General features: G+C 44.8%; 1 protein-coding gene across 1 annotated transcript in view; it reads right to left on the bottom strand.

Moving 5' to 3' along the window:
• Positions 1-25,264, bottom strand: part of jade2 (jade family PHD finger 2) — a 246,411-nt gene that overhangs the window by 177,123 nt on the left and 44,024 nt on the right. The window contains 2 exon segments of the mRNA XM_080780445.1: positions 10,636-10,727; positions 24,656-24,719. Of these exon segments, the coding sequence (XP_080636571.1) occupies positions 10,636-10,727; positions 24,656-24,719 (156 nt within the window).

Below are 25,264 nucleotides of genomic sequence, written 5' to 3'. Positions count from 1 at the left end.
ACTTGTCCTATATGCACAAGTACTGCATATAACGTCCTCCAAAACCATTATAAAACAGTGAAAACATACAATCTACAGCAAGCTCACAGAACGTCAAGACACCTGCCATTTTCACTACTTTTGTGTGATACTCTTGAATGATGAAGTACAGTATGACTATGAGGCAATAATTCAAGAAAGCAACATAAGGTTGAAATATGCGACTCTTTTTGATGCAGAGACAGTAAATGTCAGAGCTGAAATCATGTACAGTAAGTATGAAATAGATGCTTAAAGGTATATTCAGTGATTTCACTCAAAAAAAAAACGTAGGTTTCGTTTTTGGCTGGGACCTAAGCCTTTCATCCAATCAGGATAGAGAGCCAAAAACGAAACCTACGGTTTCTTGACCCCCAGGGGTTAGTTAACTGGGGACAGGGACGAACTCCTTATATGGTCAGCACACTCTATAGTAGAGAGGATTATCACAACAAAACAAAAAAAATAAGTGATATTTGAATTATGTGAAATCACTGAATATACCTTTAAACACGTAGCTAGGTGTAATGTTAGAGTCCACAGAAGTGAACCTTTCAGGCCCGTTTAATCCACTCGCTGTTTGGCGGGTCAAACTGAACAACCAATAATTATGTTAATGTGAAGCTATGATTCCCATGCTTTCACATGACATGAACAAATGAAAATGTAAAAATCGGTCACATAATGTTATGTACACTCAAGACACACTCCATATATGGCCAGACCGCCACACATCAAACCCTGTACACTCAAGACACTGCCCCCGCTGTCACCCTGGCCTGACAGCGCTGCACTTTGCTGCATGTGCGTGTGTGTGTGTGTGTGTGTTTCAACACACTCATATCTCTGCTGGTATGTGTTCTCATGCACAGTGCTCTACCATCCTTCCAGACTGCTAATGCACTCATTGGGTTTGGCACTGTGTGTGTGTGTGTGTGTGTGTGTGTGTGTGTGTGTGTGTGTGTGTGTGTGTGTACAGGGCACTGACTGCATGCATTCCTGCAGCTGTTTGCATCTGGTTGTCATGGAGTTTCACAGCTGTTTCCATCAGACTCTAATGAGCTATCTCTCTCACACACACACACACACACACACACACACACACAGAACATGCATGGTTAAGCACATATACACACAAAACACTCTCATACTGTATGCATACATGTAGAATGTAGATGTAGACACGTATGTAGACATAACTATTCATACAAATTAGCAAACACAGATGTTGACACACACACACACACACACACAGAGAGAGAGAGAGAGAGAGAGAGAGAGAGAGAAAGACCTGAGCTCCTCAGATCTTCTGTTTTTGCCTCCAAGCAGTAAAAGGTTAATTATTCAACTCTCCAAGAGTCTTTCGCAGTTCAATGAACATGATATTATTACCGTGATTGTGTGTGCGTGTGTGTGTGTGTGTGTGACGTGTGTGTGTGTGTGTGTGTGTGTGTGTGTGTGTGTGTGACATGTGTGTGTGTGTGTGTGTGTGTGTGTGTGTGTGTGTGTGGTGCAGCCAAAAACCAGAGAACCAAATAAAGAACTAGAAGAAGTGCCCCTCGGGGCACAAGTCTAATATAAAGAAAGTGTTGGACATAAGTCGGCCTCCTGGTGGCGCTCAAAAAGGCATAATTGAAAGATGCAGGCCAGATGTTTTTCCTTGGCCTCTCTAGGGAGCGTGCATACAAAGTTTTACACGGATCGGTGGCGCGGTTACAGGTAAAAACCACGAATGGGCCAGTTATAGCGCCATCATGAGGCCGAGGTCAAAGCGTTCGAGTGGCATTTGTTCCTCGGCCTAGTGGGAATGCGCGTGCAAACTGTCATGGAAATCACACGGTGTTTTCATGATTTGCGGCATTTTGTTCAAAACTGAGCAGTCCTGCGAACTTCGGAAGCCAATCTTATATGGAGTCTGAAAAATCTGACTGACCCGTTTCGTTTAATGGCTATATTGTGACTGTGTGTACCAATTCGCTTGAGGTCTTGGAGAAAATCTGTAGGTGCACTGTCAAAGAAATGTGTTTAGCAAAAAAAAACGGCCTCCTGGTGGCGCTATAACAGGCCCGTGTGAGAAATGTGAGGCAGAGGTTCAGCTTTGGCATCCAGGGAGTGTGTGTGTGTGCAGAGTTTGGCTGCGGTCAAGCCAAAGATTAGCTGTTCACAGACGGACAGACACGGACACACACACGGACAGACACGGACACACACACATGGACGGACGGACGGACGGAGTGCAAAACATACTGTCCCCATGCCTTCGGCCTGGTGGAGACAATAACTGACAAACACAGAGAAAGAGGGAAAACGGTTCTAGTTTCACACCTGCTCAGTCTGAACTCCCCCCCCCCACACAGACACACTTCCTTCCTCCCATGGTGCACTGGGAGTGGCCCGCTCTCCTAATATCACTTGTTTATATGAGTCTCCTGGGCTGCGTAACACCACATTGTAGTACAGTCTGTTTCCCCCGTCGGGCAGAAACCTTGGATGTCCAAAAAAAAACGTTACTTTTCAAATAATGGGAAAAAGAAACTAACCTGTGTTCCAATGGACCTAGTGTAGTTATTATTTTGTAGTTCTTTTCATTGGTTGAATATTTATAAAACCTAGACACACTTAACCCGTCTCAGTTTCACTCGCTCACTTAACTGCACTCCGACACTTGAAAATAGGGCATTTATTTACTTGTTGCTTTTCAGGATTCAAATGGGAAAAATAGCAGCAAAGTAGCAGATCTACAAGCTCCGAAATGCGTGGCGAAGTGACGCCGCTTTGAGCTTTTGGACCTGCTATACTTTTGAGTGACGCTTGTATCAGTGGAGGTTCATTTACAAAAATGGAGATAAGAGCTTTCCGTCCGACAGCAAACGGTATGTTCTTGGAATGCACGCCAAACCGAGCCAACAGAACAGTACACACAGGCTCCGGGGACCTCATTTACAAAACATGTTCTTATACTCCAACCCTGCACTTCCTATTCTGTCTTTGCACACGCACGCACGCACGCACACGCACGCACGCGTGCAGTTTGCTGAGCATGCATTGCACACTCTCTTTACAGCAGTGACCTGTTTCACTGTAACAAGCGTTACACACATTCTCACCTGGGAATTGTACCGCCAGCTCGACTATTCCACTACACAACTCCAGTACTACTACTACTACTACTACTACTCTCCTGCCAGACTATAGCACTACTCTTCTACCTCTGGTAATACTCTTCTACTCGGGTATACTACTTTTCTATACTCCAGTACAACCTCTTCTACTGATATAGCCCAATTTATTTGCCACTGAGCAGCTTCACTGGAGGGGTTTGGGGGACACCAGCACCTTGCTAAAAGGACAGTTTGACATTAGTGGTTATGGGAGTGTTTTTCACTTAGTATCACCGCACGCACGCGCGCACACGCACGGGTCCACATTATAGGGCTCAAACCATATGTCGGTTGAAAAAGTGACATAAATAATCGATCCCACTCATCTCTGTGGTTAGTGGGTATATGTTGTGGTAATGCTATTGTCCCACAAAAGGTAAATTCTCCCAGCCGAACTCCACGTGCATATACTGTAATAATTATTACACGTGTGTGTGTGTGTGTGTGTGTGTGTGTGTGTGTGTGTGTGTGTGCGCGCGCACACACCCATGGAGATGACGACCATGCTGTCAGTGCACCTATCAGAAATACTTTGTTTTAGGGGCACCACAGTGGCAGCTGTATAGGAACATTACATTTCTCAGTCACACACAGACAGACGTTTTCAAGTCGGATTTGAACCGAACGGCCCTCGCACGCGGACACGCACGCACGCACACACACACACACAAAGGAAATCTGTGTATACAGTCAAATATGTATGCGTTAATTTGGGTTTTTACCGTGTAGTGTAGCCCACAATTAACCCATTCTGAACGGGAACCCATTTTGGGTGTTAGCATCATGTTGTGCTTTAGCTATTGAAAAATAGCAGATCTACAAGCTCATAGCGCGCCACCGAGTGGCGCGCTACGAGCTTGTAGGTCTGCTATTTTTGAAAAATCGAAGAACGACTGACATTTTTTTAGAATCTGATCTCAGGTCAGAATGGGTTCATCAGACCAGTGTGTGTCCAGTGGAAACCCTCGTATGAATCTGATCTCAGGTCAGAATGGGATAACGGATGATAAGGAAATCATGCGTCTCCTCTCGCGGAGCGCCATAGCGGACACGGCGGGGGACGTGACGCGTGGGTGAAATTGCATTAGTGTTGATGGTGCAGCTCGTTAACGCTTTGATTAGAAAGGTCAATCACATGATTTCTTTTTAATCAGGTGATTAATGTCGGTAGCGATTAATGTCTATGCCTCGGTCTGAGTCATCGGGTCAGGTGTGTGTCTTCAGCATGCCACAGATTTTTAATCTGGCCGTTATATTTATATGTCAATACATTCATCGGTGTGAGAGAACCGGGGCCGTTCGTCAGCTTGTCTGCTATAGAGCGCCGCAGTCCCCGCCCCCTTTCAGAAAGCGAGTGGCCCAGGAAGTGAAAGCCCCATGCATTCTGCCATCGGCACTTTTAATATAATTTATTTAAAGACGGTTACGCCGCGGACAAAGCCAATTCGGATCGTGACGAATCATGACAATGAACACAATATTTTGGGACGATCAAATCATTAGAAAGAAGAAAAGAAAGTCAGGAGACAACACTATTTGTTTTATTTTTCGTCTTATAAATTATTTGATCGTCCCAAAATATTGTGTTCATTGTCATGATTCGTCACGATCCGAATTGGCTTTGTCCGCGGCGTAACCGTCTTTAAATAAATTATATTAAAAGTGCCGATGGCAGAATGCATGGGGCTTTCACTTCCTGGGCCACTCGCTTTTCTGAAAGGGGGCGGGGACTGCGGCGCTCTATACGGTTTGCTATCGGGAATAGTAGAGCGAACACGATTTTAACTGATAATCTCATAAGATCACTTAAAAACTGCTATGTTAAAGGAGTATATAGCGTCACAAAAGCTCTAGTAAAAAGCCATCTCAGCAGTCAATGAAACGCCCCCCCCCCCCCCCTGAGTGTTGACTTGAGATAAGATCATAGCCGTGCAGGTTAAGCACCCTTTGTATGCGTTTCCTGTTCTCGGGGTTGCTTTGATAATGTTTTGCTTTGAGACTTCCCAGTTTCAAAGCCCACATCGACGGTTATTCATGAACACAAACGTGGAATTCTATATCGCATGATGTAGACGAGGGGTGCCCACTTGAGAACTATACTTTTGAAATGGCCAGCTCAACAAGGTCAACACCCCCCCAAAAAAAACACGCTTTGCAATAGCGGCCCCGGCGTTACATAGAAGATAAACACACGTGGAATGGGAAATAGTGGGGGGGGGGGGGGGGGGGAGTCTTCATCCCATTCTGTATGGAAGCGGTAGCTTCCCGGGTTCGTTGTAATGCTATACTGACTCTTGAACACAAAGCATTGCGTTGGGGTGTTTGCCTATTTTGTTTATGAATATTCTTGTATATCCATTTTTAATTGTACTTTTTTTTTTTAGGGTTTCAGAGTAAAAGCGGACATAGTATATAGCTCTGGCACACCAGAGCCCCTATTTTGAAGAACCTCCGGCACTGATTGTGTTTTAATAAGCATCACGCATGCTGTTGAGTTGCAGGGCTGTCGGTTCAAATCCGACTGGAAAACGTCTGTGTGCGTGGCTGAGAAATGTAATGTTCCTGCAGCTGCCACTGTGGTGAAAAATAGCAGATCTACAAGCTCATAGCGCGCCACCGAGTGGCGCGCTATGAGCTTGTAGATCTGCTGTTTTTGAAAAATCGAAGAACGACTGACATATAGAAACATAGCTTTTTCAGAAAACTGTCAGGATGTAGAAGACATTTCTAGAATGGGTTAATACAAGTGAGATGTGGTTTAAGTCCTATAATGTGAACCCTTGGTTGTGAAAAAGGAGCATCCATGTGCAGCAATGTTTTCCAGGATAAATGAACGGAATGAATGTCACTAGTGTACAGCAAAGCTCTGCTGGGAACTTTGACTGACTGGGAGTGAGAGCTATACCACTCACAATAACCTGTGGCTCTCCATATGGATTCACTGACAAGAGGACGGATTATGTTTCTCAGACTGTGTCCTTCTGCAGCCATCACTGTGTCATGACCTGAACAAGAGCGATGAACAGAAGTGGGGAGATTTGAATGAAATATACGAAATTTTGAGACATGGCCCAAAAGCATTTTCGGGGGTCCCAAAACCCCAGCCAAAAAAACGTTGAGAACCCCTGGTCTATGCTGATGTCTTGGTGTCACACATTTCCCCCAGAGAGAAGCAGGGATGTTTCCGAGTAGTTTGGATACAGTGGCAGAGCTGTTATCATCAGTGAACGCTTACAAGTAGCCTCTCTGTAGCCAATATAGTCACCTGTGCTGCTTTTTGAAAAACAATGACATGCAAATCAAAGTAATCTATGTCCTATTCACTGCGACATCGCCTCTCTAGTGCTCTCCACCTCCACCACCACACAAACCCTGACCTCTCACACTCCACAACATTCTGTCTATGTGTCGTCTTTGTGTGTGCATATGCAATTACGCTCCCTTTTTTTCGAAGAAATTTAGGTTTGATTCTCAAACTAAACGGTCTCACACACAAAAAAGGCAAGCGTCTGCAACACGTGTCCTCCTTCCAACCACTTCTAAAGAGGCAGTGTAGGCAGAGTTTGGAGCACGTGTCGAGGCTCAAATGCAGACGCGGCTCGCTATAGAAAACAGCTACGCTGTCATTATACGAGTCCCGTGACTTTGCCCTTTGGCAAACTTTGCTAAACCGAAGGCTGCGTCTCTTTCCATAGAGTTGTATATTGCTTTGCACGTTACTGCCGTCAATATGAGGATGTATTGATATCACTTCATGTTTTTTTATTATTATTATTATTTTTCCAGTTCTTACCAGTTTCTCTTACATGTTTACAGGTACTTCTCTTTGGAATAAGAGTATTGTTATTATTGTCTTATAAAAGGTTTAACCACAACTAACTTATTCAGAATGTCATGTCCTTGGGGGTTCAAAAGGAAAAAGCCTTTCTCCTGCTATCTCTATTTTGCACTGTGGAAAGATATACATGTAATCCATTGGCCTATTATAATTCATTGTACTCCGATTAGTGTAAATAGCCGATCTTGTCACGAATGGTGACACTTTGTGATCTTTTAGATATAATATTTGATATGTCCGGTTGTCCAGAACCAGCACAAAAGCCTCTGCCCGGGCTCTGGACCTGATCACCCCTATATCTCCATATATGGAGCCGGCCTGTTCTGACATCACAGCACTTCATATTTGGGCATGCCTGGAATAAAGGGAGACAGATACAGAAATCTCCATATATGGGCATAGTCAAAAGGGACACAGACAGATGGGTGGAACGGGTACTAGTAATAATAATAATAATAATAATAATAATAACAACGAGGAATACTAGCAGGAGAGAGGGTGCTTGGCGAGCAGGCGCCGGGTGAAAAGGATCGCAGCCCGAGGTCGTTGAGCAGAACCACCGCCGGTCAGAGCAGGAACCTATAATTACAGAGTGACAGCACCTGTGGTTAACTAGATGGAGCGCTGGTGGGAGGAGGAGGAGGAGGAGGAGGAGGAGGAGGAGGAGGCTTTGGCAGCCACAGCAGTGCTGGAGGAGTCGCTTGGACTTTCAAACGTAAAAGTAGAAATACAGTACCAACAATGTGAAAAAGTGATGTCTTCAAACTTTTAGCTTAAGCAAAAGTCTAAAAGTGTTAAGAATAATGTGTTCAAAACTTACAGGACAAAGGGAAAGGACTTAGATTTTGTGAAACTTCTAGCATAATAGTAGTGCCTACACAATAGGTGGTTAAATCTATGTTTTGTATTAAACCATTATCTGCAGCGTCTATATAACTAAAGATGTCAAAGTATTGTAATTGTGGCGGCGCATAAGTAACCTCCGAGATGTAGTGCAGTAGAATCATATTAAGTATTGAAAAAAAATGGTACAGAATTTGAGTAAATGTACTTTAGTTACTTTCCAGCCGTGTATGCCAGATGCTCCCTGACTGACGAGCACTGCAAGGCCCGGTTCAGCGACGACAAGGCGTGACACGTTTTCTCTTTCTCTTCACGTCAAATTTTAACCCATTCTGACCTGAGATCAGATTCAGAGGTTTCCACTGGACACACACTGGTCTGATGAACCCATTCTGACCTGAGATCAGATTCTAAAAATGTCAGTCGTTCTTCGATTTTTCAAAAATAGGCAGACCTACAAGCTCGTAGCGCGCCACTCGGTGGTGCGCTATGAGCTTGTAGATCTGCTATTTTTCAATAGCTAAAGCATAACATGATGCCAACACCAAAACGGGTTCCCGTTCAGAATGGGTTAAAAGACCAAAAAACAAAAGAAGAAAGAAAAAAAAAAATAGACAAAGAAAAACTTCTAGGTATACCGTCGAATCCTTTCGTCACATTTCCAGCGTGACAGCTTTGCGACACGTTTGACACCGCTGGGAGTGAACGAGAGGAGGGACGTCGTAGACTCATAATGGAGCCAGCGAGAGGTGGCAATTTCAGAGATGATATACATTGTGAGGGGTGTGGGGGGGGGGGGGGGGGGGGAAATAAAGGATTTAATCTCTAGACTAGAGCATAGAAGATTTCGGTTTTGCGAAAGTAATAAAATTACCTATCCGTTAAGAAAGAAAGAAAAAAAAAAGGCGAAGATTGGTTTTAATCATTTTGAGCCATCAATCATTTTTAGAACGAGCTACAGCTGCCACTTCTCCATCCAGCCCCCTGAATGGCACATCTCATTTTCGGGGGTGAAATCACCGTTCGCATTAAAAGAGGCATCAGACAGACAGACAGACAGACAGACAGACAGACAGACAGACAGACAGACAGACAGGCAGGCTCTCTCCTGGAGGAGGGGTGGGGGGGGGGGGGGTGAATTATGCTTCGCTGACTGAGTGGGGCCTCACATACACACGTATCAAACAAATGTTCTGTGATTAATGGCTGCCACAACGCAATTCCAGTTGGAGTCACATGGTTTTGACCACCAAACATTTGTGTTCGATTGCCGATTGCCGACTGTCTCGTCAAACGCTAAATGTTTGGTCGAAAACCATGTGACTGCCATTGGAATTGCCATCGTGGTCGGCCATTAATCACAGACAAGGGAGCACAGAACATCCGTTTGATATGTGTGTATGAGGCCCTGGGGAGGTATAGTATGATTGGCAAGCAGCTACTACACCACCACCACTGCACCACCACATTTCCACATTATGCTCCGCTTTCCCCCCCCCCAAACCGACGACGTCCCCATGGGGTGGTCATTTGAGATCCATCCCTCATAAGACCCATTCATCATCACACACAGGCCCCCATGGCTGTTCCGTTCCTCCAACCCGCTACTTCAGCCAAAACCTCGATCTGTGCCATCGTCGCATGAGCTGAGGGTTTTACTGCACTGTGGTTGAACGGAACGGGCATCCGAGTCCCGTGTTTGTTTCACTCAGTGGCTGATTTTAAAGCCACACTGAACTGGATAAGGAGTGGCTGCCGCATGTTTCTCTGACTTCTGAGTACGGAGTACGCCGTCATTGTCGAATGAATGAATGTTTATTGTTTTGTGACTTTTTCCGTTTCTCTCTCTCTCTCTCTCTTTCTTTCATTCTGGAAACGGCAACAGCTGGGAGCTTGTACGACAATGACTTTCACCCACTTGTCTGCCTCTGTAAACCTGTGATGTGACAAACAAGCTGTGTTGAGCTGAGCCGAGTTGATTGAATCTCGCTGTAAACTCTGAGCAGCTGCGCATTTCCTTTGACATTCTGCGGCTTTCCGTCAGGCGGAAACCTTGTAACTTGCCACTTCTCTTTATATTTCTTCATGAATTGACGCCACACCATCTAAATAGGCGATCTACGAGCTCACACGCCATGCGAGCTTGTGCCGCAATGCCAAAGCCGGAGGGTTTTATAAATATTTAAGCAATGAAAAAAAATTAAGTTATTATTTTCATTTTCCTCAAAAGTAAAGATTTGACATTTGGACAGTTTCTGGAATACTGAATTCAAGGTGCTCCACGTACTGTACTTCATTTTTGACCATAATTCTCGTACATTTCTCACTCTACACAACCCACGCCTGACATTTTGCCACCAACAATTATACAGGAGTCGGGGAAATACTTGAGCTAATCCTGGATCAAAAGGAATATTTTTGCTGGACAAGGTCCAAGATATCCAGATTATGCAAGAGTTCAGCAAAGAAAAGCCAGCCCTTTTGGAAATATTTTGTAGGTATTCAAGCAAATACTGCATTTTTTGGGGGGGGAAGCATTCGTGAATGAAACCAAAAACCTTGGAGGTCGGTGTGAGTGACTGAGGATGACTGATTTAAGCAGTCACACCTGGCCTGAGTCAAACTAGAACTGGACTCAGAGCTGGGGTGTGGCCGCGCACCTGTTGTGCATGGACTTGATCAAGGCACAACAGGTGTGACTGCTTAAAATCAGTCATCCTCCCTCTCACAGTCGGTCATACTTGTGGAACACAAGTGTGTGGTTGTTAAACGTACCTCTGATGGTTTCTGGTGCTGGTGCTGAACCCATGATGAGGTGCTGCTGGTTCCCGTGGTCTTGGTGGAGCGGGACCATGACGTGACCTGACCTGGAGGAGGAGGAGGGAGGGGGGAAGAGCATGAGGATCCTTCTGGTTCAACAACAATTCAAAGTTTATGTCAAGATTTGTGTTAAAATTATAAAAAGAATCTTGAAAAAAAAAGACCGGTTATGCAATACTATTTTTGAACAACCAAAGTATATGACATTATGGATAAAGTGGCTAAAAATAATTGTGATACTAAGGTGACACATTTTACTGGTGTGCCGCTGGAACCCTACCAAGGACACACTACAAGGAGATGTGTGCCAATGGTGCAACAGAGCTGGGGAGCAGAACTCTTATTGAACTCCATACGTCATGTGCACTGATGTAGCTACAGAATGCATTAATCAATCAATTAATTACACAAGGTTACAGCTTTATTCGGTGCTCTGCATGCCAGACAGCTGGCAAGTAACAGAAAGAAAAGAGAACACATCTCCGACTCCAGCGCGTTAAATGGTAAATTCTGCCTATCAATCCAAAGAGCTTTGCATCGTAGCTGTAATGTTCTATGGCAGTGTATGGGACTGCTCACTTAACATCAAGTTAAACCGCAGCCAATGAAGACAGAGTCGAAGGTGGAATTGACTGTTTACTTCATGACAAGGCGGTGAAAACTGCAAAAATAATAAAATTGTACATTCAGAGTTTGTTCTTAACTCATAGAATGCTGAAAGCGTTTTTAAACGTTTTATTATAGCCAAGCGCAAGAAGCGCATAACGTTTTTATACGTTTTATGGTCCAAAAAACGTTTTTTTATTGATTACTATAGTTCAACTATATTTGCGCCCGGACAACTCATAATGTAACACCGATCGGCTCTAAAAAGAGTTAAACCCCCCCCCTGCTGAAAAGAGGTGTTGGTCTGAGAAGCGTCTGGCACCGCCTATTGGTTGGTCTATGCGAGGACGTACGACGTAATGGAAACGGCCGTCCGGCATAGACCAACGCAGATGTCAGGGGATCTAAAATGGATGGGACAATGCTCTTGTTTGTGTGAATACACTCGATTCCCCCTCCCCTCCTGTTTCTACATGGTTTCTCCCGAGGGAGAATGGTGGGGGGGGGGGTCTCTTCCTCTTGGATCGCATTGGCAGTTCCCCCCCCACTCCCGAGTCCCCACTGCTTTCAACTGCAAGGCTTGCACTCATTCTCGGAACAAGATACAACGCGATTTGCTCTCTGCCCGTATATAAACCTGCAACGATCGGCATTTGATTTCATAACGTAACGTTTGCCAGACACATGTGGAGTTAGTCATGGACAGATTGCACATCATTATCGAGGGCCCGCCATGATACGTTGGTCGCTGATCGCAAGCCGTACTGCTGCCGCTGCTGCGCTGCTCGCATCCAACCATCCAATCCATCCCCCTTTCTCGTTACAACAGGCTATTATAAACTCACCGTCGAGCAGCCTGCCCTGCACCTAATGTGATAAAATGAACGGCAGGACAAAATCGGATCGATTATTATCTGTCTATCAGCAACATACGGGTGTTTGTCTTGCAACGACAGGTGGTGCTTTCTCGTTTTTTTCTTCCAAATACGTTGACGTGCTGCTTCTGCTGCTGCCGCATCCATCTCGTTGTTTTTCTTGTTTTTTTTCCCAAACATGTCCAGACACAATCCGATCCAGTCTCGCGTCTCACCTTATAGATACGCGAGACTGGATCGATGAGGTTAGTGGTATGTCTGGACATGTTTGGAGCGGCACACGACAATCGACAATAATGTTGATTATGCAAGATCATTTCCTCAAAGCCTAGTTGCCCCCCCCCCCCCCCCCCCGTTACTGCGATTGTTTGTAGCTCGAATCACAGAATGAGTTCAATGAGCGTAGGGAGAGGGCACATATGGGGCTACGATTGAAGAAAGTTTCCAAGTCCGTTTTATGATCAGATAATGTGCATCAAGACTCTCTGCTTTCATAAGAAAAAAACTAATACTGTAATTGCGAATGCAATGAGCACTTACTATGAGACCTAGCAGATCACGTCTGTCTGTCTGTCTGTGTGTGTGTGTGTGTGTGTGTGTGTGTCTGTCTGTCCCGCTTACTGTATATGTGGACCTGGCCCTTTTGTGCCCATATATGGAGCTGAGTGATTTGTGAGTCATGGTGACATGAGTGTGATGGCGTGGTCCTGCTTTGGGGACTCCTTATATGGTTATGGCTGAGTCATGGTGACATGAGTGTGATGGCGTCTTTTGTGACCATATATGGAGCTGGCGTGGTCCAAGCACTAACTATGACACCCTGCAGATCATGTCTGTAATTTATTCTAATTGTTATTGCAATTTACGATCTGCGTTCGCCTTCCGCGTTCGCGCGTCTTACTCGTAATAATAAAAATCACACCCCTGTGAAGTGAGCAGTGCAATGTTGTGAAGTGAGCAGTGCAACATTGCACTGCTCACTTCACTGGGGTGTGATTTCTATTATTATTACAGTATTAGTATTTTTCTTATGAAAGCAGAGAGTATTCTGTTTCATACGGTATATAGTATGTACATGTCGCTATAGGCCTTATTTTGTGAATATTTAGTTGTTAGGTCCATGCTCTCTAAAATTATCTTTTTCAGAGAACTTTAGAGATGGCATGGGCCTGAATAACTATTATTCACAAAATAAGGCCTATAGCGACATGTACATACTATATACCGTATGAAACAGTCGACTCTCTGCTTTCATAAGAAAAATACTAATACTGTAATAATAATAAAAATCACACCCCTGTGAAGTGAGCAGTGCAATTGCACTGCTCACTTCACAGGGGTGTGATTTTTCTGGGTGGTATTTTTCTTATGAAAGCAGAGAGTCTACTGTTTCATACGGTATATAGTATGTACATGTCGCTATAGGCCTTATTTTGTGAATAATAGTTCTTCGGGTCCATGCCTTCTCTAAAGTTCTCTGGTGGGCGCAAGCTGCATTCAATAGCCAATTAGTGACAAACTGTATATGTGTACAATGTGTACTGTTTTCCTCCTAAAAGTAGACATTCAGGGCTTTCATTCGGTATATGGTTTGTATAGGATATTATTTGTGCTCAATTTTATATCGGTCTTTTGAACTAAAAAAACTGAACTGAAATGTCTGTCAACTTCAGGCCTCCATATCTCTGTTGTTTTTTTTCACAAGCAGCGTGCAGGCAAAAGCAGGTGTTAGAAAAAGGTCAATATCTCCAGAATGGAAGATGGTAGAATCATAATTTTTTTTTAAAATTGAAGTGGACAAGTTGGGCTTTCTTTTTATTTATGCGATTGTGATTCTCGCTATAAGAGGCCCCTCGCTGTGGGCCCCCCAAAAAGCTCAAAAAGCCCATGTTAAGCCTTCAGCACCAGTAAGCCAGGGTCCGCTAGAACCTGTAGCAGTCAATGTGTTAATTGACAGCTTTCCAATCATTTCACAACAAAATAAACCCAGGTAATTAACAAAATCATACACACACTAGCTAAACCACATACACTCATCAGTGTTGATTAGTAGGATGACATACACCTGAGGCTAGGCTAGGCTATGTTCTGCAGACAACAGTAAACATTGTCAAAAACGTTCCCAAATACAAAATAAACATAACAAAATACCACAAAACTGTACAGAAAGTTAGCATATCTAACATCAACTGCAACTTACAGCATTGCCTCTCAAAAGCTTCCGAGTTGGTAGATGTTTTCTTTTCTTAGACTTACAGCTCTGAACAGTGTGCGTTTACTCTCTGCACTACTGCATCAAAGATGGTGCTCACAGGAAGTGACTCTCATTATATACCGAGTTCTTCAAAATAAAAGCACATGTACACAGGATGACAATAAAGTAGTTGCAAGCTTTTGTAAAGCGGACAGAAATACCAACATTGCTTAGAATTGCCTTAAAGGCAAGACAGTAGCATTGCTGGCGGAGGAAACCCTGCACAAGGCACGAACGTGCTCGTCGTGGAGCAGGTATAGTGGTTCGGCGTCTTGTATACGAGAGTTTCACACTGTGCACATGAAAGCGTACGTCAAGAGAGATATCTAATTGATTTTATGTCGGGGTTCTTCGGGTATAGGGCTCGGGCTAATGAACCCCCCCCCCCCCCCCCCTTGTCGGGGTTGGGACCGGGGGCTAGGCTCGAACACCGTGGGTCGGGCCTTTGCAGGGACTCAAAGCTAAACTATGTACGCTGGCTCCTTGTGTCTTCCAAGAGTCGATTTCTTTTAAAGTCCCTCTACTATAAAGCTCTCAACGGGTTCGGGCTGACCTACATCACAGACTCCCTGTTGTTTTACGTTCCTTCACGAGCCCTTAGATCCTACTCTACTACAGGCGTACTAGATATGCAGACCCATAAAAACACTGGACACGCAGCCTTCTTCAATTGTGCTCCAAAATGATGGAACACCTCACGTACAGAGATTAGAGAGAGGGGCATAATATTTAAACGACACATAATATGTATCTATTTAGTACAGAGAGAGGGGCATAATATTTAAACGACACATAATAGGTATCTATTTAACCCATTCAGGCCTGACGTCGAATTATATATATATTTTTTAATCATGACAATTTGAGACACATTTTAACGATTTTTCAAAAATAGCAGACCTACAAGTTGTAGCTTGTAGATCTGCTATTTTTCAATAGCTAAATTATAACATAATGTATGTAACGACCAAAAGGGGTTCCAGCTCAAAATGGGTTAACCTAGACTATCTGTTATATGTAGCACCATTTCTCCTACATTTTAAGGTATTGTCTTCAACTGTCTTTTTTGTACTGTGTGCATTATCAAAGGAGTAGGCTAGTTCAAACATGACTTATATGTTCCGACAATTACACACGCCCAAGGAGTCTCCTACCGAGTAGGAGACTCCAAGGAGAATCTAACGCCGGACGCGTCAGCGTTGCGTCTCCGTCACTGTCAGGGAATGTTCCCTTTTTTAATCAATGAAGGGTGTCTCCACTGCGTTGCGTTGCGCTGCGTTCGGTGACTGCTTTAAAATTGCCCCGGTTCGGGTTTTTTTACCCGCGTCACACGCGTCCACAGAGGACAGACAGTGTCTGTCTGTCTGTCTGTGTGTCCGTGTGTCCCCCCTTTGTGCCCATATATGGAGCTGAGTGAAACACACTCCATATTTGGACGTATAACGCTTCCCGCGTTTGCGCGTCTTACTGGTTATATCACTAGTACATACAGTATCATCATAACCGTGTAGATTTCATTGAGAGCCAGCCTAACATTACACCAGGAGGACTAAGTACATATCACTTGGTATATATGCCTGCATTTGGCACATGGCCAAAATGGACACTTTTTCCTGAGGCCAGCCCAGCGGTTATTATGCAGAGAGCAGCGCAGACCGGGCCCTTATACCAGAGGCAGGCTGATGATGATCTATTAAGTGGTTTAATAAGTAATGACAGTATAAATAGCATCTTGTTAAGGAGTTAGTCCACTGTGGTCTTTTTACAACCTCATTAATACACAACTTAATGGCAATTAACCAGACACTGCAGCCAATAACACACCCACAGCTTCAATCGGCGCCCAGGCCCCCCATGTGTGTGTGCGCGTGCGTGTGGCTGCGTGCGTGCGTGCGTGTGGCTGCGTGCGTGCGTTCATGCATGCGTGTGTGCATGTGTGCGTGCATGCGCGTGTGTGTGTGTGTGTGTGTGTGTGTGTGTGTGTGTGTGTGAGCGAACGGGCCGCACTGTAGCCCAAGGCCGATTTCCATTTCTACACCCCTAAAATTTGCATGAATTACATCATGTCGGCGCTTGAATGAATGAATCACACCGGGCATGCTGAAAAAAAAAAAAAAAAACACAGTAATACCAAGGTCATTTAATATAGCACATTGTGAGGACTATATACTCAATATAAAATCCTCACCATGATAGCGTTTCCAATGGCTCTGTTTTTTTACGATCTGATAATGTCGAACAAAGCCGTCAGTCACGCACAGAATGATTCATCCAAACGCACGAGTTGGACACGTAAAGCCTCATCTATGATCTCTAGTAGTCATTATGTACTGTAACTGCCATTCAGGTATATCCATTATACCAGTGATCGATTGCGCATGGTGTTTATTTATGTCCAGTTGTCCACTCCCCCCCCCCCCCCTGCGGACCCGGCCCCACTGTCCCTTTCTCTCCTGCCAGAACCAACAGGAAGCTCTCTCTGCCTTGTGTGTTCTTGGGGGACTGCAGGCACTGAGAGGTCTCTCTAGGACTATGGCTGGCTTGCCTCCTGCCTACAGTGTCCTCCTATACGTCTCACCAGACTGTTGGTCTGTGCGGTGTGCGTGTGTCCGTCCTTGTCCACACTTGGCCTTTATACTCTGGTGTATTTGAGTCAAGGCCAGGGAGCCTTCTCTGCGTCTGTGTCACTGTTATAGTATATATATATATATATATGACAGTGACACAGATATACAAATATACTAGAAAACACAACCTAGAACTGACCACATCGTTTATGACAACAAGGAACTGAATACACTGACCAAATTGACCAAACACTTGTGTTTGATGCGGGGGAGGGGGGGGCAATCAAACACAAATGTTTGGTCAAACCACGTGTCTTTCGTAGGAAAAGCATTGAGGCGGCCATCAAACACAGACAGAACACAGAATGTGCGTTTGATACGCGTGTGTATGAGGCCTTAGAAAACAACAAACTAAGAACAAGAATACAAGAAGTAAAAGTAAAAAAAAAAAAGCGACACACTGCCATGTGATGGAGGTGCAAATTAATCTTAACCCATTTTGGGCGGAAACCCCTTTTAGTGTTAGCATTATGTTATGGTTTAGCTATTGAAAAATAGCAGATCTACAAGCTCATAGCGCGCCACCGAGTGGCGCGCTACGAGCTTGTAGGTCTGCTATTTTTGAAAAATCGAAGAACCACTGACATAGAAACGTATATAGCTTTTTTCAGAAAACTGTCGGGATGTATAGAAGACATTTTTAGAATCTGATCTCAGGTCAAAATGGGTTAATGTGGTGTGAACTGACAGCCATTGAGCCACTTCACGCTACAGACCCGCCGTCAGCTGTTATGAGTTCCCGGCTTCACTGCTGTCGAACTGGATTAACGTTACCTCACCGGTTGCAGGGAGACAGGCCGGGTAGAACGGTTCGGAGAAGCACATGGGTGTGTTTGTTTGTATTATAAACTTCATGGCTGCGATCATCGCGTGCAGAAGGAATGCGAGAGAGAGAAAGACAGCGGGGAAAAGGGGTAGGGGCTGTGTGTCTAAAAAAAAAAGCTTTGGATTTACCAAAGTTTTGCCTCGGTGGATTGGAATTGGGATGGGTCTGGCTTGGCTTTTATATGGGCTTTTATATGGGTTCGGCCATCTTCTAGACCAAGTGTTCCCAAACTTTTTTGGACCAGGTACCCCTTTTGGGGTAGATATTTTTCCAGGTACCCCCTCATCCTCGCTACACGGATAACAATATATTTACAACCACAAGCAGTGTTTCCTGCAGGAAAAAGCTTTGGCATGGTGCTGGGCACAGGCCGCAATTTTGATTAATTAATTAATTTGATTCATTAATTAATAAGATTAATACATTAAGATTAATTTGTATTATTGCTCTTGTATTGCTATTGGAGACACTGGGGGACACTGGGCAGGCACTGAGGAGGCACTGGGGAGACACTGGGGAGGCACTCAGGGGCACACTGGGGAGGCATTGGGGAGGCACTCGGGGGGCACACTGGGGAGGCATTGGGGAGGCACTCGGGGGGACACTGGGGAGGCACTCGGGGGGACACTGTCTAAATGTATACGTCTAAATGTATACGTCTAAATGCATACAGACATCTAAATGTGTACGTCTTCTCTTATGGGGGTCCCTGGCATATCTTTTCAAATGGGGGTCCACGGGCTAAGTAGCGTCAATTTGGCATGAAAAAGTTTGGGAACCACTGCTTTAAACACTTTAGCACTTTATGAACATGAACAAAATAGATGGGTCCCCCCTGGAACTCCCTCAGGTACCCCTGGGAACCACTGTTCTAGACCATCTATATACCACGTGTTTCTTCCGGAGTTAATATCATAAACCGCCGGACTTGTCAGCAAGTTCACGTCGTTTGCTGCTTCCCTTCGCAAGTTACAAAAAAACAGATGTGGTCGTGTGTGACCTTAACTGCACTTATCTTAACACTGTTTTAAACCAAAACATATACAAAACTACATTATTATCGTGAAAACAAAGCGTCAGGTTCGCAGGAAAGAATTCAAGCGCCAGTTTCAAAAGATTTCAGAGAAACGGCATTCGGGGGCTCGGTGCTATAGAGAACATATAGAGAGAGACATCTGGGAGAGACATGAAGGATAAAGAGCGAGACAAGAGATGAGGAGGGAGAGAAATGGGAGAGCGAGGGCAGGAACAGCCAAGAGAGAGAGAGAGAGAGAGAGAGAGAGAATAATCTATGAGACAGCGATATCACCGGAAGAAGACGGCAGCGGGGCAGGTCGAGGCTGTTATCGTCAAGTCGTTTCATTTATAGACTCTAGCCCATTTTGCGCGGGAAACCCCTTTTGGTGTTAGCATTACCATAATGCTTTAGCTATTGAAAAACAGCAGATATACAAGCTCATCGCGCGACACAGAGTGGCGCGCTACGAGCTTGTAGATCTGCTACTTTTGAAAAATCGAAAGAACGACTGACATTAGAAACATAGCTTTTTCAGAAAACCGTCAGGATGTGGAAGACATTTTTTTTTAGAATCTGATCTCAGGTCAGAATGGGCTAGATAGACGGAGAGGCCTGTAGAGTGTCCCACCTCCTCCTGTTCACATTCAAACCAACAAGCCCACAGGGACAGAGAGCTGTTCCTAGAGCCAACCACGTAGCAGTGAAACACTGCGGCTCGCTGCGAGCATAAATGTGTCAGGACGAGTGGGCCATTCACAGCCATGAACAAAGATGTCATGTGCGTGCGTTGCGTCCGTGCGTTGCGTTGCGTTGCGTGCGTGCACAATACTTGTACGTGCAAGTGTGTGCACGTCGTCTGCGTGTGTGTGTGTGTAACATTTCCGGCATTGGTACGGTGCCGCGTTTATGCTTTAACCGGTATATATACAGTATATATAATTTATTGTTTTTGCTGAATGTTTGCCTTTATATTCCCACCGAATGTTTCATTTATTTTCCGTCGACTTTTGGCCTATTATGATATTATGTCCAGAATAGGGAGACGCTGTATGGTTCATGAGGTTCATAATGTGTACCGTGTGTCTGCGTGTGCGCGTGTGTGTGTGTGTGCGTGAGACACAAGGCAGCTGCGGTGCCTCTCCATCTGGCGGGCGAGGGGGGGGGGGGGGGGGGGGAGGCTAACCGAAGGGGCCGAGCCACAGGCGGAGGTTACCATCGTGGCTGTGTGTTAATTAAAAGGCCCGGTCCGACGGGCGCAGCCAAAATTATCATGGCTATCCTTCAATTAGAGACGCGATAACCTCCAGCCGACAGATGCAGACGGACGCATAGCCTCGCATGTGCGAAAGGGGACGAAACGAGACCCGTGTGGACATGTCGACGGCTATACCGGCCTCAACTGGCCTCAACCGGCCTCAACCGGTGCATGGGGGGGGGGGGGGGGGGTGAGTCGATATGCTCTCCTTCTTCACACGCTGATAAAAGTGTCTCGCGGAATGAACTGAACGCGATGGACTCAACGCGATGTGTTCACCCCAATGCCCCCTGAACTGTAAATAAAGACACTTATGCTTTGGGGCTGCCGTCAGTGAACTAAAAGAGTTACATATTGTCGGCTGTCGGGCGGACATACCTTGTATGTCCAAAATCGTTACGATAATATACTGTACCCGTGTTCCAAAGTCATGGATCCAACCCAATGTAGTATAATTTAGTCACAGGGTCTTGTGAATACTTTTCATTTCTTAATATTTATAATCCCCACAGACTTAACCACTTTCAAAAAAATTGGTACAAGCTTGACACCTTGTAAGCTTGTAGATCGGCTAAACGGAGTAGAGTGAGTGGTGCAACAGCACCCTCTGTTGGTAGGTACCCTAAACATACGGACGGACGGACATTGCTACTTGTAGGAGTGGTTTGCACCACTCAAAAACTAACGGTTGAAATAAAAGGTTGAAATAGGTATAGATACAATGTTTGCGCCTGCCAGTGACGATATATTTGTCCTCCATGGAGAGATCTGACAACCCTTTCTTTGTGTGGGGATAAAAACAACCACGACACAATTTCAGGTCACTTTGCTCTAATTTCTGACAAGTTACATTCTCTCGGTATCGGATTTCAGTATCGGGGTCAAATCCCTGATACCAATGGCCTATATTATAGCCTGGTATGTGTTACCACCTGTGGCACGGATGCAGTGCCACGTGTAAACAGAACACAACAGATAAACATGGTGGTGGGGCAGGCCGTATACGTTCTCCTATAGCCCATTTATCCACACCGCGGCACACACATAAAGCATTATGTTATGCTTTAGCAGTTTAGCTATTGAAAAATCGTGAAAAATCTTTGAATATATATTATTTTAGTTTTTTTAACTCAAATCTTTGCTTCTGGAGGTTACCTGGAACAACATATTTTCAGATGGGGGGTCGGCGGCCAATTACATATCATTTTTTGGGGTCCGAAAGATGTGTTTTTTTCAGAAAAAAAATACATTTTAAAAAGACATTTTTTTTTATTTCGATGTCAGGCCTAAAATTGGTTAATTTTAGACAGATAGTGTCTCTAATAACGTCCCAGGCCTAAATGTTGAACCAGGCATGTGTTCTGAGCATGCCAAAAGAATTAAGACCTTTTGCGTCCTGTCTTCCTTCAGCAGAGTACAGAAGACCAAAGGCCCACGCATATACTCCATACTTTTAGGTGATAAGGTGAGACCACCGCGGTGGTTTGGTTGGGGAAACTACACAACGTGACGTCACTGAGCTGCGGTGATAAGAAACTCACCCCTTATCTCCGTTTTTACTAACCAACCGTCACCGCGTTCACCCTGGCTCGCCAGGGGACCTCCTAAACCTTTTTTGCAAGTCATTAGGACAGCTGTTTAAGCAACCGTTTCTGGATCAGGGCTCCAAATCTCGAAAAAGCGTTATTATTACGACATATGGGCTGCCCCGTGGTGAGTGGTCAGATGGGCTGGATCAGAATGATTCACGGAAAACAACATTCCGTGTTGTTTGGTACGTCGGGGAGAGAGCTTAGCGAGCCTGTGTGCTCACGGCATAACGTCGCTTGTAAGAGGCGTTCACGAGCAGATGTCATCCCTGGTGACGGTTGGGATCCGGCAGCGATGGTGATGAGTTAGCCACGCAGAGGCTTAACCCATTTAGGCCTGACGTCGAAATTTAAAAAAAGTTTTTTTAAATGTATTTTTTTTTCTGAAAAACCTCACGTTTCTATATCAGTGGTTCTCAATATTTCATGTCAAGGACCCCCAAAAATATATGAAAATGTGTTGTTTCAGGGACCACCTCCCATAGAAGCAAAGATTTGAGTTAAAAAAACGTTCGCTCTGAAAGAGTACATACGGCATTCAAAGCTTTGCACCACATGTTCATGATTTTTCTAAAATAGCAGACCTACTGTACAAGCTCGTATAGATCTGATATTTTTCAATAGCTAAAGCACCAAAAGGGGTTCCCGCCCAAAATGGGTTAACTCACACCGCTTTGAACATCTGGCACGCGCTCGTCACGATTAGCTGACGCCTTGTCTCTCTCCTGTCCAACTTGATTTCTCTCACTTCCTTTTTTTGTCACTGTATGAAACTGACATACTAACTGATCTATACTGTCTCTTCTAATCTTTCCCGCTGTCTGTCTTGTCTTTCTATGAGATGGTATACAGCTGTTTTTGATGTACCCGATATTCAGAGAACAATTTATTGGGAGACGTTCATTTAAGTTCAAAGCACCTTCTGACTCCCTGAAACATGAATGCCATGATGAGTCAGCCTGTTTTACGCGGTCGCTACATTTACAATCAAAACGTATACATAAACATCCCGATTTCAAATATAAAGTACTCACAATTTGTCCCACAGGTGTTAGTTAGTTGCTGCACCAGCGATTAGCACTGCTGCATTCCGCGTTCTTTAATAAAAAGCATTTTTATCCGAGCGCCCCGGCTACTTTTCTCAGACGGGGTTCATTTGGGAAATCCACAGTTGCACACCGGGAGCGCACTCGCCTATTAGTCTGCATTGGCAGGGCGGTCAGCGTGCCTATATCGAACACACCGAGTGCCACCCTCCTCCCGACCGATAGGGGTGCATAGTTGAAAGCCAATGGCAAAATAACAGCTCGGATAAAAATGCTTTTTATAGTCCCCATATATGGGGGACAAGGGGAGAGCAACGGACTTGAACTCATGCTTCCTTCATGCCTGAGTGTCCAAGTTGCTCCTTTACACCTGACAGGGGGGGGGAGTTTCCCTGGTTGGACGTAGCGCGTGGAAGGAACACGTTATTCCACCCAGTTCCTTTCCCCTCCATCAGGCGCCCCAGCTGGCCAAACTAACAATACTGGCAATAAAATATAATCACCTGAAATAGGCAGATTTGCTACAGCACACGATGCGAGGTTTGTTTAAAATAAAAGTGGAGGCCAGCGTTGGTGCAGCGAGCTGCCTCTGTCAGGGTAACAGCATGCTTTTGGAATCATGTGAGGCATATGGAATAATAAAGTAAACGGTTTAATTTGTATCCACGAGCACGCCTTCATCTCTTCGTTAGTGTCGATCAGTTTATCAGGACTATCTTATATAGGCTGTGCAAGCGATCATGAAGCTTCCTTTCTCATATTTGCCTTTCCACTAACCTTGGAGACCTAAAAAAAAAGAAAAGTGTCTAGTTGGGAAATCTGCAAGGGTAAGAAAAGCAGGTCTTAAAGGAGAATTCCATGCTAGAATGCTTTCTTATCTTTCTTTGTAGTTGTTACGTCCCCACCAAAGAGGTCCAGGTGTTTTTTTGTGCAAAAACTCCTTATTGGCTATTTTCACTACCATAAGCCCTCAATGAATTGCATTGCATTGAATGGGGCTATGGGGTGTTATGCTAGTTCGCTTATTTCCATCGAAAGAAGTAGTAAACTGTGCCACTTGGGATATTATTTACATTATGAAGAGAGGATATATACAAAGAAATTATCATTTTGAGCGATGGAAATAAGCGAATTAGCACAACACCCCATAGCCCCATTGAATTCCCATTCAATTCAATGCAATTCATTTAGGGCTTATGGTAGGGGAAACAGCCAATAAGGAGCTTTTGCACAAAATAACACCTGGACCTCTTTGGTGGGGACGTAACAACTACAAAGAAAGGTAAGAAAGCCTTTTAGTATGGAATTCTCCTTTAAAAGGTACGTTAAGGTGTCAAACCATTTCAAACAGCATTTGTTAGCCTCCGAGGCTAACTCTCCAACCTGCTCCACTGACCCTTTCTTTCCCCGGCTTGCTTTCTTTATGTTGTCAAGTCAGCCGGGGCTGGTTGTCCACACCAACCGGCTCTTATATGGTCTTTTAGAATTATTCATTCTTCCCACCTTTTCTTCCTTTCTGTCTGTCATTCTTTCGTCTTGTATTATTGCCCGTCTACCCCCCCGTCTCACCCAACTCTATATCTATTCATTTATTTTTCATTATTAATGAGAGGAGAGACAGACGTTGCAGGATGTCTTCACTCTTCACACAGAATGGACAGGAGGTGAAGCCATCTCGGGTACCTGGTGAGTGAGTTAGACTGACTGACAGCTACCTTCCCGCTATAGTGCACACACACACACACACACATGCACAATCACAGGAACTCGCCCCACACACACACACACACACACACACACACACACGCACACACACACACAGTACCTCTCCCCCTCCTTTTCGCCCTCCCCACTCAAAGCCACTCCACGTCCGACTTACTATCTGTGGTGTCCGAGTCGTTGCTGCTGGTCGAGTACTTTCTCCTCTTCCTCTCGCTCTCCATCTGTCAGGTGGATGAGAGAGAGACACAGAGAGAGAGAGAGAGAGAGAGAGAGAGAGAGAGAGAGAAAAGAAAAAAGGTGAATGAAAGCATAAGTCATGTCTACACCCCCCAGGTCATCTTTGAGCAGGACACCATTGGACAGGTTAAGAAAATTGTGTCTGACCCCTCTCACGTATACTATACACCCCGAGTATCGGCTAATGCCATCAGGTAGGAGGTATACGAGGTCCATGCGTGCAAATATAATAACAAATTAACAATATGAGCTTTCCTTTGTCCCTCTGTCAATCACACTGCCTTAACAGAGTCCTTGCAGAGGGCAGACATTGGTAGGGGTCGAAGGTTATGATGTTCTTCCTCTTTTGCACTAGGTATGTTGGCGTGTGGTTTTTATAACGTTGTACGGGTCACTGTGTGCCTTTGTTGTCTTGTATTGTGTATTGTTTTGTATTGTTTTGTATTGTATTGTATCTGTATGCTGCAGGGCGGGTCCTAGATCAGATTGAGAGAGAGTTTCGATTTCCTCGCCAGCGGCGAAAGATAAT

The sequence above is a fragment of the Protomyctophum bolini genome (genome assembly GCF_963924005.1).
Source record: "Protomyctophum bolini genome assembly, chromosome: 13".
NCBI lineage: Eukaryota > Metazoa > Chordata > Actinopteri > Myctophiformes > Myctophidae > Protomyctophum > Protomyctophum bolini.
This window is presented reverse-complemented; position numbering and strand designations above follow the sequence as displayed.